Source organism: Podarcis liolepis, assembly GCF_965112155.1.
Source record: "Podarcis liolepis genome assembly, chromosome: 6".
Classification (NCBI taxonomy): domain Eukaryota; kingdom Metazoa; phylum Chordata; class Lepidosauria; order Squamata; family Lacertidae; genus Podarcis; species Podarcis liolepis.
In genome coordinates this window covers 7,776,268-7,791,096 of record NC_139559.1, presented here as the reverse complement: position 1 = coordinate 7,791,096, position 14,829 = coordinate 7,776,268, and the positions used below count along the sequence as shown (strand labels likewise).

Sequence of the window (14,829 nt, the reverse complement as noted above, 5' to 3'; positions counted from 1 at the left end):
TCCACTATTTCGTTTAGAATATTTTTTTCTTGTTTTCCTCCTCTAAAAACTACGTGCGTGTTATGGTCTGGTGCGTGTTATAGAGCAAAAAATACGGTAATATACAATGATTTTTCAAGACTTAGGACGAGAACACTTGAAGGATTGCCTGCACCCATATGCCCCTACTATACATTGAGATGTATAGTAAAGGATCTTGTCAGGTGTGGCAGCTTGCTAGCATGGAAAGGACGTTCTCAGTGATGATCTCCCAGCCGTGGGTTACTTTTCCAAGAATGGTTTGCCTAGTTCCTACACAGTTGCATTTTTGGCACCAGGTAAAAAAAAAACCACAATAAAACACTCAATTTTCAGACTGAAGTTTTAATTCTGTCAACTGCTTCTATGCTTTTTGTGATGTCCTGCCTCGTTTTATCGGTACAGCGGTACCTCGGTTCTCAAACGTCTCCTTTGTCGAATGTTTCGGAACCTGAACGCTGAAAACCTGGAAGTAAATGCTTCCGTTTTCAAACGTGCCTCAGAAGTCAAACAGCTTCCTCTGAGTCCCCCCCCCCATTTTCTCTACTGACTTTGCATACTGCCCTTTGTGCCTCGGTTGTCGAACGCTTTGGAAGTCGAACGGTCTTCCGGTACGGATTACGTTCGACAACCGAGGTACCACTGTATTATTATTTTAACGGTTTTGCTGGGTTCCCTGTCCCCTTTTCCCCCATGTAAACCAGGCCTGTCCAACCGGTCTTCCTGCCCCCCAAAAAGTTCAACAACTTTGGTCAATCCAATGGGTAGATCACTGCCAGGTTTTGTTTACAGTGGGAGTAGATCGCAGTCTCTTGCGAGTTGGACATGCCTGATGTAAACCATCCCGGGACATGAAGAAAAGGCAGTTTTATGAATGTCCATAATTAATGCTGGTGCTCACTTTTAAACTTTTTAAACTGCAGTGAGATTTCCTGGGCCTGCTCCCTGCTTGACCCTATAGAAAAAGTTGGGATGCCACACATGAGCAGGTCCCGTGTTGTGTTTATGAAGGACTGGTGATGGGAGGCAAGCCACTGAATAGGCAGCAGCTCCCCCCTTTTTAAAATTTCTAAAATTTCATGCATTGTGTCCTATTGCTTCCTTAAGCAAGAGGTGGAGCTGGGAGAATGGTGTCTTGTTTTCATCTAGTGCATTATTTTGCTTACGGCAGTAGTCCGCCAAATGCCTCTGGGAAGCTTGGATGCAGGGCACAAGAACATCCCCCTATTGTTTGTTCCCAGGATATGGAATTCAGAGATGTGGTACCTCTGGACACAGAGTTTCTGTTAAGCTGACACGGCCGACAGGAGGGGCTTGGATGGACAAGCAAGGAAAAGAGAAGGTGGTCCTGTAGAAAAGTAAAAGACTTCTGGGAAATGATATATAATGAATTGAAAAAGATGTTTAAGATCACCTTCGCTAAAAAACCAGAAGCCTTTTCACTTGGACTAACAGGGGATGGAATACCTAGGGACCTAAAAAGGTTATTTATGTCTGCTGCTTGCCCAAACTGGAAACAGGAGAAGACACCAGAAAAGAAGACGAACGGGTAACTAAGATGATGGACTATGCCAAAATGGCAAAGATGACCGCGAAGATCAGAGATCAAGATGGGAAAAAAGTTTGAGCAGGAATGGAATAAATTTATAGGCTATTAAAAAGACCACTGTAAATATATTAAAACATTAGCAGTTTTGATATAACATTTATGTAATTAAAAAATTGGAAATTAAGATAAACAAAAGGGAAAACAAAGATTTGGAGATAAAATAAGATGCAAGAAATTATGTAGGAAAAGATCGGAACCCAGGGGAGGAGGGTCTATATTTTTTCTTTTTGGGAAAAGCATTGAATTTATGAATAATTGTGGTTATAAAATTTGAAGATAAAATATATTAAAAAAGGAAAAGAGCAGGTAGCGAGTCAAGATTTGGGTGGGTGGATCTGAGGAAGAGGTATTGCGTTTGAGGAGCTTGCCAGGATTGGTGAGACTTGAGTGAATCTGGTAGTAGGAGCAAATAGGGCAGTTTTCGGGCTCTTTGCAACAACAGCACTTGCACAGCATAAGGCAGGCTCCATTCTCACCCTCCATTCTCACCTGCCCAGGGCGGGTGCCCCTTGATGGTGGCCAGGGCTGAATTTAGGTTTGATGAGGCCCTAAGCTACTGAAGGGAATGAGGCCCTTTATAAGTCCAGCTGTCCTTTGTCAACAACAAATTGTCGCTGTTTTTTGTGTTGAATACAGGTGAAACTCAGAAAATTAGAATACCATGGAAAAGTTCATTTATTTCGGTAATTCAACTTAAAAGGTGAAACTAATATATGAGATAGACTCATGACATGCAAAGCGAGATATGTCAAGCCTTTATTTGTTATAATTGTGATGATTATGGAGTACAGCTGAGACTTTTAGACAGAGAAGAAGAGTTATGGATTACCATATGTTTATTTCTCAATGATTTACGAATGAGCTGGTTGCATGTAAAATTGAGGATAAAATTTGGGGAAATGTGAAGGGGGTGAGGCTGGGAGATTCGGTGTGGTGGGGCATGTATATTCCATATTAACACACAAAAATTCTAGGGGTTTCATTTTCATGCTCAGCATGCAGTACCAGTGAGGCTGAGTTGCTTATGACTGGGGCCAGACGTCAGCAGAGGCGTAGCATTTTTCTGCCACCAGGTAAGACTTGATAGGGCAACAGAGAGCAGGATGAGATGGGATGGCAGCTTCTCCGCCCCTCTCCTCCCCTGGACTGTGGTACCCAACAGGGTGCCCCCTGCCCCTTGCCCTCGTTGGGGGTGCACTCTGCGCACCCGCCCTGGGCAGTGTGGGCCTACACTCCGCCGCTTGATGCCAGACAGCAATGTTCAAGGCCATGTAAGGGAGGAATGTGTGTACGTTGTCTGGTAGGAAGCGAGATCTGCTTTTCTCAGGCAAAGTGTTCCTCAAGTGGTATCAGAAGGAAACGTTTCAGAACTGACGGACGACTATTATAGAAAGATGAAAGAGGATTTACTCTACTTGACTATTTTGAGGACAGGTTATAGTAATGTATAAAAGCCATAGCAGGAATTGGTAACTGAACAGGTGATGTGTAGGGAGAAGGGATGAAAGTATTTTGAAATGATAGTTGGGAAAAGTTATTTTATTGGAAGCAGCAAAGGAGGGAGGAAAATAGAGGGGGCATCGGGGGGAGGGGGGAGCCAGCTTTTAAATTTGTATTAATTTGGTGACAATTTGTTAAACATTATGGAAAATCAATAAAAATAATTGGCATATATATATATTTAGAATTTACACATTTTTTAAAAAAAACCCATCAACCTTTAACACAACGAATCTGAAAATAAATTGCAGCTTGATTTCATTGTGCCCAATCTAAGAAAAATGCACATTTATTTATAACATTATTTTACTCTGCCTTGACCTTCAAAATGTCCCCTTAGGTGCTTTGCAGCATTAGAATTGTACAGCACAAAAACTTTAAAAGGAGATTAATTCTACAACATTATTAAGACTTCAATGAAGGAAAAGTGGCAATTTCTATAAGTTCCAGAACATAAGTCTTTTATATCTTTTTGCAGTTCATAAAGTTTTTATTTCAGTGTACCTTTTATTATGTGGATTATTTTTTGGGGGGAGGGGGGCAAAGCACATTAACGGGTGAATGAGCCAGTTTCTCTTCGGAAGCAGAGAAGTTTTGGTGTTTCTTCCTTTGTTTGATTTCAGCCGGGTTTCAAATGCAGGCCTGCCCCCCCCAAAAAACAAATTTCTGCTTTTTGCATGCATATCAAATACAATTTAATTATGTCTAAGAAGTAATGAAGAATGAAACACGAGATGTGGTGTTGGCAGGGCTCAATCCTGCTCCTGTTTCCTGTAATGTGAAAGGCTAGCCCATCCCATTTCTTGGAGGGTGGTGGGGCTAAGTCTCTCCTGCCCCATTTCTGGTCAGATTTCTAATGGATTACACTTCCTGGAAAGACATACTTAAAAATAAAAAGTACTCACAAGGGTTTCTGAGGGCTTTGCTGCCTTTAAGCCCCACCCCACCCCATTTTTGTGGTGGATGGCAAGATGGAGCTCAACGTCTTCTTAGCCTGTTATGTAGTTCCTTAGAGCTTTCAAAGTGTTTCCATTTTCCCATATCTTTACGGCAACCAGGAAGTCTTCCAGTATCCAATTTTACCCACATATTTCTGGGGGGTGAGTGGGTGGGTCTGAAAACGTGTGTACAGTGGTACCTCGGGTTAAGTACTTAATTCGTTCCGGAGGTCTATTCTTAACCTGGAACTGTTCTTAACCTGAAGCACCACTTTAGCTAATGGGGCCTCCTGCTGCCGCCGCACCGCCAGAGCACGATTTCTGTTCTCATCCTGAAGCAAAGTTCTTAACCTGAGGTAATATTTCTGGGTTAGCGGAGTATGTAACCTGAAGTGTATGTAACCTGGAGCGTATGTAACCCGAGGTACCACTGTACCTTGTCCAAGTCTACTCACACGGTGAGATCGTGGCTGTGGTGAGATCTGAAACTAAGGCTCACAGCTAACGTTCTTAGTTACTGCACTGGCGCAAAGAGGTGAGCTTTCTGAATGGTCTTACCATTTATATAAAAAATAATAATTTATACAAAAATAATAATTTATATAAATAATAATGTCGTTGCCCTGAGTTAGAAGTTGACTATAACTGTATAGACATTCTGTTTCTACATTCTACTGGACACTTACTCATAAAGTGTCAGGTCAGTTATTTAGCCATACAAGAATACAAGGAATGAAGGGAGGGACATGATTTGGGTATGGGGGGAGCTGTAGGAGAACATGAAAAAACAAGGTGTGGCGGAGCAAACCATTTACTCAAGGTCACTTTGGGGCATCTCGTGGGGCCTGAACACCCAGCACAAACACCTGTTGGGCGCCTCCTGACTGCCTGTCCTCCTGGCCAAGGGCTTATCTGGTGGCACCATACAAGCCAGCCGCCATTTTGAACTTCCACAAATGCCCCATTGGCTACCCAGATCCAGCTGCTGCCAATAAGCCTGTATCAGGGAGGAGACAGTGATGTGGAACTGGCTCTACCGTTTCTGAAACCTGTAGCGAGCCATCCCTACTGAACAGCTGAAGGTTGTACTGGCTAGACTGGGGTGGGTCCCATACCACTGCTGGGCCAGAAATAGCTATGAACTCATTATCCACCTACCACCAAAAGATCAGTGGGAAGAGACAAATGTGTATGGGGAAGACAGGATGATCCAGGGACTCCTTGACACTACACTGTGCATTTTTCAGGTCTCCCTAAGGGTAATGGAGAGGGCCGCGGGTGGCGCTGTGGGTTAAACCACAGAGCCTAGGACTTGCCGATCAGAAGGTCGGCGGTTTGAATCCCCGTGACGGGGTGAGCTCCCGTTGCTTGGTCCCTGCTCCTGCCAACCTAGCAGTTCGAAAGCACGCCAAAAGTGCAAGTAGATAAATAGGTACCGCTCCGGCGGGAAGGTAAATGGCATTTCCGTGCGCTGCTCTGGTTTGCCAGAAGCGGCTTTGTCATGCTGGCCACATGACCTGGAAGCTGTACGCCGGCTCCCTCGGCCAATAAAGCGAGGTGAGCGCTGCAACACCAGAGTCATCCGCGACTGGACCTAATGATCAGAGGTCCCTTTACCTTTAAGGGTAATGGCAGATGGGCATCCTTATTGATTTGCTACCTTGGCATTCAGGAACGACTGATTTGCCACTGTGGTAAGCAAACTGGCCTCTTTAAGAAACCAACCTGGCAATTGCAAGTGCTTGGTGAGTTTCTCCACAGGAATGGTATACTTCTATTTCCATTGCATGCTATTGCATAATGAGCAAGTTCGATAAAGTCCCTCTTTTCAAGGGCTAAAGGGTCAGGGTAAAGGGACCCCTGACCGCTAGGTCCAGTCGTGGCTGACTCTTGGGTTGCGGTGCTCATCTCGCTTTATTGGCCGAGGGAGCCGGCGTACAGCTTCCGGGTTGTGGCCAGCATGACTAAGCTGCTTCTGGCGAATCAGAGCAGTGCACAGAAACACTGTTTACCTTCCCGCCAGAGCGGTACCTATTTATCTACTTGCACTTTGACGTGCTTTCGAACTGCTAGGTTGGCAGGAGCAGGGACTGAGCAACGGGAGCTCACCCCGTCACAGGGATTCGAACCGCCGACCTTCCGATCGGCAAGTCCTAGGCTCTGTGGTTTAACCCACGTCCCTCTCTCAAGGGTTAGATGTGAGCAAAGTGGTGCCACTTTTGAGATTATGGCTCAGGAGTTCCTGAATGATACGTTTCCGTTCCAGAGCTTCAGACAGGGAGAATTCACAACATCCACCTTGAGATTAATATAACCCAAATTGAAACGCAGTCTTCTTCTGCTCTCATAATCGCTAAGGTTAGGTTTGAAGAAACACCACTCCAAACCTCCAGGTTACGTTAATATTGATAAACACGTAAGCACTGATACGTTTCTGTTACTAAGTGTTGAAAAACATGTGCTTGTTTTCACTGTATACATTACTGTTAGTATTTTTAAAAGGCTAAATTGTTTAAAAGGATACAGTGGTGCCCCGCAAGACGAATGCCTCGCAAGACGGAAAACTCGCTAGACGAAAGAGTTTTCCGCTTTGGAGGTGCTTCGCAAAACGAATCTCCTATGGGCTTGCTTCGCAAGACGAAAATGTATTGCGAGTTCCTGCTAGGTTTTTTTTCCTTTTCCCCCCTTTTTCTAAGCCGCTAAACCGCTTATCAGCTGATCCGATCAGCAGATAAGCTGCTAAAAGCTGCTAAAAGCCACTAATAGCGCTAATAGCGCTAATCCGCTAATCCTTCAATGGGCTTGCTTCGCAAGACGAAAAAACCGCTAGACAAAGAGAATCACAGAACGGATTCTTTTCGTCTTGCGAGGCACCACTGTATTATTTAACATCCACAATACTGGGGGGAATAAAAATGCCATATGAGGGAAGATTTACATATGTTTTGTAAAAACCTGCGTCTTATTCTCCCATTGCTAGCGCGATTCTGAATGTTCTAATATTATTTATATCATGCTATACATTTAGATATGTTATTCATTTGAAAATTTTTGGGGAGCTCCACGTGTCCTCCCATCTAGGCACTGCTGTGGACCACATTTTCCTAGCATCTCCAATACTGTAGGATTAGGTTTTGTCAGATAATTCACTGGATCCTTTTCCCTTGCTGTGCTAATATTTTATGTGCAGGAAGATTTGTCTTTTTCTTATTTTTTTTTTACTAAAAATATGAGTGAGGATTCAAACTTATGAATCTCCCACCTTTGGGTGGTGCAGTCCAGGAGAACAGCATAAAACTCAGATCTTGCGACCAAATTAGATGTGATGCTAAATGTGTGATTATCAATTACACCTGTCTTTAAGGAGAAAATTTGGTTACCAATGCAATAAATAACTGCTCACACCATTTCTGCAGAAAATTACGTGACTCATCAGTACTCAAAACACTGGTATTTATCTCAGTAATTTGTAAACTCTTTCACTAAGCAGTTGGAGATTCTACATTTCCCCCATTCTCTGCTGTCCTCACTGACATTAATATAAATTTTTCCTGTCAGACTGATGTCTCATAGGCCCTGGAGTGAATGGGATTCTGAGGAACAGATCATGGAGACAAAGTCAGCAGGAGACTCCAGAGTTTGAATTTTCAAGTTGAGTCTTAGGTTTTAAGGATCTCGCCAGTTTTGCAATGCTTGCAGATGGTGTTCTGTGCAGGTGCCGGGGATATTACATTTTCTCGTTTTGTATCTAACATTTTGCTTACAAAATGTTTGACTAATAGGACAAAAAAGTCAAAATGTAAATAGCCAATTCAATGCTGCCCCCATTTCCTCAGAAGTATACTGTAATGATATGAGAATTACCATATTTTTCCATGTATAAGACTAGGTTTTTTCCCTAAAAAACAACGTCCAAAATTTGGGGGCATCTTATATACGGGGGCCATCTCCCCCCATTTTCTTAAACCGGAGTCCCCCAAAATAGGAGTTGTCTTATACATGGGGGCGTCTTATAGACGGAAAAATACGGTATTTTTTTCCTTCTGCAATTTGCTCAATATTCCAATTACAGCTACGCTCAGTTGTGGGAATTACACAGGTTTTCCAGTTTCCATTTAGAAAACCCACACATTGAAATCTGGATTTCAGATTTCGAACTTCTTAGAGAACCCCACACTCACACAGGCACACAGACTCTCTTTCTGCCCCCCGTTTATCCACCCCCTCAACTCCATAACACTTGAGTGATGCTGCTCAGCATAGGATGTTTGCAACAATGTGGGGCGTTTCAGAAAAGCTGCTCCCGGCGTATAACATCAAACTTTACAAGCAAGCAAACAAAGCGATAGGTTTGGTGAAAGATTTCTCCTCCTCCTATTGCATTAGAAAGGCTAGCTTGAGCACAGAAAGAAATAAGTAGGGGTTAATTATGCCTGTATAGTCAGTTTAATGAATGGTAAGATTCTGGTGCTTTAGTCGAGTGTCTCTGCCTTTCCTTCAATAATTGCACAGTTTCAGGAGGCTGTACGGAGTGGTTGCATCATCTCAACAATCAGGAATAATCAGAGCACAAAGTTTCTCTTAAAGCTTTTGCTATGAAGTGTTTGGATTAAATAAGACCCACCCATTACGAAACATCAACTTGGACATTTTTTTTTCTCTTGAAGAATTCCCCCTCTCCACCCATCCTGCAAAAGCACCCCTTCCTTCTTGTCGTCGTCCCCCCCCCCCCACGTTACTGCAAGGCATCACTGCCCAAGTAGGAAGACTCACGTAAGTAGCTCTTTCTTGATCTCCTTGGAAAGGAATTTGAGTTTGAAGTTGGTTAAGGTGATTTCCCCAGGATACTTCCTCTCTTCAAAGTTTTCTTCGGGTACTTCTTGGTCATCTACTTCGGAAGAGGCGAAGGAACGTGCGGCAGCCTCTGACTGCAAGAAACCAGCGTAGGATGTTGGTAGGACTGAAGGACAACAGAGCTGTGCACAAAACTCTTTTGCTATCAGGCTGTAAAGAGTGCAGGGGTCAGCAAACTTACCACGCCTCAGGCTGGTGTCTCCAGCGCCGATTGCGTGGCAGGCCGGAGGGCGGGGGAGCACATGCCCATACGTGTGCGTACACACTATTTCCAGCGCACTTCCAGGTCGTAGGAGCACCGGAAATAGCTTATGTGCATGGGCCTCCTCCGACCCAGATGTGCACCGGAAATAACGCTTGTACATGCACAAATAATGCTTGCGCATGTGTTAATAACGCTTGTGCAAATAATGCTTGCGCATGCACACAAGCAATGCCGGTAAGAGTGGGAGGCAGCAGCGGGCAGCGGGGGTTGCCGCGGGCCGATAAACGAGTCCCTTGGGCCTTATCTGACCCGCAGGTTCAGACCCCTGCTCTAATAGGTGCCCATCATCACATTCCTAGGTGGTCTCTGAGACCATGGCTAAAGGCGACAGCTTTCCAGTCAGAAACCCTTCAGGGCAAACGGTGGTTCTCTTCTACATTCACAATGAAAGCTGGACAAGAGATGCCAGCCAGGGGTTTTACAACTTCCCATAATCATTCCGGCCTGGGAAGTCAGATAGTACTGGACTGCCAATCCACTGCCACTTTTAAGTAGAAAGACAAGGGGTGGACAGATCGGTTAATTTCACTTGCGTGGCGAGGCCCCAGGTCCCGCAGTTCCTTAGATAATAAACACATGGATACAAATGTTTAGGTCAGGCATAGGCAAACTCCGGCTCTCCAGATGTTTTGAGACTACAATTCCCATCATCCCTGACAACTGGTCCTGTTAGCTTGGGATGATGGGAATTGTAGTTCCAAAACATCTGGAGGGCCGGAGTTTGCCTATGCCTGGTTTAGGTTAATGGGATAAAATAGGCCACAACTTTATTGGTTACAGATGTGAGCGGTTTGGCTTAGGCACTGGGTGAAACCAGACTATATCCTGACTCCGGCCCGTTTGCAGGGAGTCTCATAAGGGTAAACCACTGGTAGGGGGAGCCCTGTGATATACATCAATTAAAAGCACACCCACGGTCCCCAAGGGGGTTGTGGCATGGCCCTAGCCCATGCCCAGGCTTTGGACAGGATCCACACCCCCAGATCCCTTTAACGAGATACCCTTAGATGTGTGGATCCAGAAGTGGCCTCCACAGTCACTTATGAACTCAGCGTTAAAACCGTGTTTATGGAAGACAATCTTACTCAGCTACGAGTGATCGCCAAAGAAGAAGAAGAAGAACTCAAGCCCCAAAGGTTTGCTGCCAACACCCTCACACCTGCGCCCAATCTCTAATGCCCTTAACAATATTGACCAGCAAAATACCATTTCTCATATCGGAAAAGTGAACGCCATCATTGCGAAACAAGGCCTCCTGGGCCACGCCCCCCCCTGGCCAGCCGGATTGGCTGGCCGGGGGGCATAACGCGGCCAGGAGTCCTTATGATGCAGGTGGCATCCCTCCACCCACAGCCGGGTTACTGTGGTCCCAGATGCCCTTCCACAACACGGGAAGGGGAGCGGACTTCTCTCAGTTTTGTGTTTTCCCATTCTTAAATCCAGTTCTGCCCATTTTGGCAGCAGTGTGCAGATTTTTGTTGTTGTTGTTTAAAGCCCTCATGAAAATTCAGCAGCATGTTATTGAGAATTTCTCTTGATAAACACATTTTTGCATGCCGTTTTCACCAATAGATTCATTTCTGCACTCAACACTTTAGCATAATATAAGCATTTTTTTATTTTGAAACATTGCTTGTCTCACAAAATGTGGCTAAGTGCAAATTCTGAAGGGTGGCTGTGTTTCAGCTGACATACTGTTTCGCCACTGAATGTGAAGTGGATCAAATTTCTTTCCTTCTCCCACCCACCCATTGTAAAGTCTGTGTCCTTGCTGACTTCCTCAGGGGAGAGTTTACGACGCTTTATGAAAGGCTGTGTGTGAGATGTGAAACTACTTTTGCCAGTAGGTGGCAGTAAACAGGGCCTTTTTTGGGCCTTGCTGTGTCATTAAGCCCAAGAAGAAGACTTCATCAGTCTGGGCAACTTGGCGCATGGGGAGAGACCATGTCATTCTTTACACTAGACCATTGGTCTGCAGCCAAACACTCAGTCTCCACCTTGTTGTCCTATAGCAGGCATCCCCAAACTTGACCCTCCAGATGTCTTGGGACTACAACTCCCATCATCCCTAGCTAACAGGACCAGTGGTCAGGGATGATGGGAATTGTAGTCCCAAAACATCCGGAGGGCTGAGTTTGGGGATGCCTGTCCTATTGCAATCCTTCCTTCAAGATATCTGTCTGGCCCAAGTGCTTGTCAAACAAAATTAAAATAACAGAGTAAGATGCTGAAGAGATAACATTTTCTTCCAAAGTGCTGAAAAAGTAGGTGTCTTCGGTGATGCAAGCAGATGCAATGTTAATTTCAATGAATTTCCCCAGCAGCTTTGTGCATAGCCTCCTTTCGTGATGAAGCCATGCAGTTTCTTTGGGTTGAGCCATGGGACAAATACAGTGGCCGAGCTTTAATTCAAATCCTGTTCTCTTTCCTCTTACATTGCTGGAAGCAAAGTAAGGAAATAGGAAGAGCTGTAAAGAAGAAGCCAGTCAGCAGTGTGGTTCCTGGTGCAAGATAATTTACAGGCCACTGGCGCCCAGAATTTCATGTGCCTGTTGGAATTCAGGGCACTGGGGTGATTAGTAGCATAAAATGGCTTTCAAAGAAGGATGAGATAATCTAATCCAGCAAAATGTTAACAAAGAAGCAGCTTCTGTGAATTGATACTCTTGGCAGATTGGGAAATGTGTATATAGAATGGATACCTCAAAGACCGCCTCTTTCCATATGAACCTACCTGGACCCTGAGATCATAACCCGAGGCCCTTCTGTGTGTGCCTACTCCTCGAGAACACAAGAACGGGGCCTTCTCTGCAGTGGCTCCCCATCTATAGAATGCTCTCCCCAGGGAAGTTCACCTGGCACCTTCATTATACACCTTTAGGCACCAGGCAAAAGCGTTCCTTTTTAACCAGGCCTTTATCAATTTATTTAAAGAACAACAAACTGGTGATTGCTTCAACTTTTTGATATGTGGTAATTTGAAACATGAGGAGGAATTAGAGGAACTGCTGAGTCTTGAATGAGAACCCAAAGGGTGCTCATCAATGGTTCCTCTTCATCCTGGAGAAGAGTGACTAGTGGGGTGCCACAGGGTTCTGTCTTGGGCCCGGTCTTATTCAACATCTTTATCAACGACTTGGATGATGGACTCAAGGGCATCCTGATCAAGTTCGCAGATGACACCAAACTGGGAGGGGTGGCTAACACCCCAGAGGACATGATCACACTTCAAAACAACCTTGACAGATTAGAGAACTGGGCCAAAACAAACAAGATGAATTTTAACAGGGAGAAATGTAAAGTATTGCACTTGGGCAAAAAAAATGAGAGGCACAAATACAAGATGGGTGACACCTGGCTTGAGAGCAGTACATGTGAAAAGGATCTAGGAGTCTTGGTTGACCACAAACTTGACATGAGCCAACAGTGTTTCGCGGCAGCTAAAAAAGCCAATGCAATGCTGGGCCGCATCAATAGGAGTATAGCATCTAGATCAAGGGAAGTAATAGTGCCACTGTATTCTGCTCTGGTCAGACCTCACCTGGAGTACTGTGTCCAGTTCTGGGCACCACAGTTCAAGAAGGACACTGACAAACTGGAACGTGTCCAGAGGAGGGCAACCAAAATGGTCAAAGGCCTGGAAACGATGCCTTATGAGGAACGGCTAAGGGAGCTGGGCATGTTTAGCCTGGAGAAGAGGAGGTTAAGGGGTGATATGATAGCCATGTTCAAATATATAAAAGGATGTCACATAGAGGAGGGAGAAAGGTTGTTTTCTGCTGCTCCAGAGAAGCGGACACGGAGCAATGGATCCAAACTACAAGAAAGAAGATTCCACCTAGACATTAGGAAGAACTTCCTGACAGTAAGAGCTGTTTGACAGTGGAATTTGCTGCCAAGGATTGTGGTGGAGTCTCCTACTTTGGAGGTCTTTAAGCAGAGGCTTGACAACCATATGTCAGGAGTGCTCTGATGGTGTTTCCTGCTTGGCAGGGGGTTGGACTCAATGGCCCTTGTGGTCTCTATGATTCTATGAGTCCTGCTTTAGAGATAATGTGTAAGCATGGTGACAGCTCCCTAAAAAAAGGGTCAACAACTCTGGGGAACCTTTCCTTAAAAAAGCTTGACAACTCTAGGAAAGGGGGCGGCGGCGCTGGAGGGATCTTTGTGCCAGTGCCGGATATGCTTAAGACGGCCCTGGCTGTGCCCTTGCCCCTGTGATTACTTACCTCTTCTGGCTCCTCTTCCCGCTGTCGATTTGGTTTGGTGTAGTCGATGGGCCCATCCCATTCATCTTGGCGGGACGCGTGGCTGGACTGGGGTGAGGTCATGGTGCTGCTTGTGGCACTGGTGCTGTTTTGGCGTTGGGATATATCTGGGGATTTGATGCTGGGGCTACTGCTGCAGCTGCTGCTGCTGGGGAAGGCGCTGTCCCGTTTCCGGTGCTTGTTCATGCTTAAATCCAGAGTCCCGTTTTCATCCACTTCAATGTCCATTGACTGAAATGAAGGAGACAACAGCCTTGACTTGGCTTTCGCAATCACCTTCAGTACCCTGTTCAGGGCCGTCTTACCCATAGAGGCTAGTGGTGTGGGGCGTCAGGGCGCCAAGTTCTGAAGGGCGCCAGGGAAGAGGCAGAGGCTGGATGTGGCACCACCCGGCATCAGCTCACCGCCCTCACCCGCCTCCACCATGCCGCACCGAAGCATCACCATGCCTGGAGCCTCTGTCTGTCGTGGCCACCGTGGCATGAAGCGGCCAGCTGAGCCGGGAGGCACTGCGTCCAGCCTCCGCCTCTTCCCTGCCAGAGGAGCCGCCCTCCAGCTGCTGACTGCCTCCTCTAGCCCCACCGGCAGTTCCGTCCTCCCTAAAAAACTCTGGGAAACGGGGTGTGGGGTGTGGCGCTGGATGGAGCTTTGCACCACAGTGCCGGATATGCTTAAGACGGCCCTGACCCTGTGGTGTGCCTCATCTGTCTGGCTATGCCACAGTGGACTTCCTGGGTTCTGATTTGTGGATGGTGACAGCATCAGATGCAGATTGGTCCCTTTTGACTGCTATGGCTACTTCAGTGAAACCCCCACAATTGCCTGCAGGAGAGTTCATGGCTGGAAGCGACCTCATAACTCAACAGGTGCTGAGCGGAAGAACCACTTGTATGGATAGGTTCCTCCTGGTGGGGCATATACCTGAGACAGCCATGATTTGCACAATCACAATACTTCCTTTGTAAATGCAAATCACAAAAGATAAATGCATAAGCCCATCATGGTGATGCCAGTTCAAAGGATGCTTCCATGTGAATTTGGCACAAGGGGTGTGTTAGTCCAGGAAATATTTTTCTAGTGGAAATTTGAACAGGTTGACTCCTGAATTAGTTTTCTACAAGCATACATTTTATTTTGTATTGGCATGATGCTGACAAAGCAAGTCTTATCTATCCATAATTTCTTGGTCCAAAGGGCATAACTGACTTTGGCATTTAAAGTTGAGCAAGCCATAGAAATATTTTGATCCCTCCAACTTCCTGCTGCCTCACTTCAATGTCCTTTATAAAGGTCACAGCAGCATACAAATTAAAGTTGACTGAAAGCTTTTTGAGCCATATGGATCTGGAAGCACCTGCAAGCTGAAACTTAAATGGG

The 14,829-nt window shown here is 45.6% G+C and overlaps 1 protein-coding gene across 6 annotated transcripts in view; it reads right to left on the bottom strand.

Annotated features, from left to right (window-relative positions):
* The window catches only part of MYT1 (myelin transcription factor 1), a 180,281-nt gene that overhangs the window by 42,026 nt on the left and 123,426 nt on the right, over positions 1-14,829 (bottom strand). For all 6 annotated transcript variants that reach the window (XM_083507352.1, XM_083507354.1, XM_083507353.1 and 3 more), the window contains exons 13-14: positions 13,414-13,683; positions 8,839-8,993 (exon numbers count right to left, since the gene is read on the bottom strand). In XM_083507352.1, the coding sequence (XP_083363478.1) occupies positions 8,839-8,993; positions 13,414-13,683 (425 nt within the window). The remainder of the gene's footprint in view (positions 1-8,838; positions 8,994-13,413; positions 13,684-14,829) is intronic.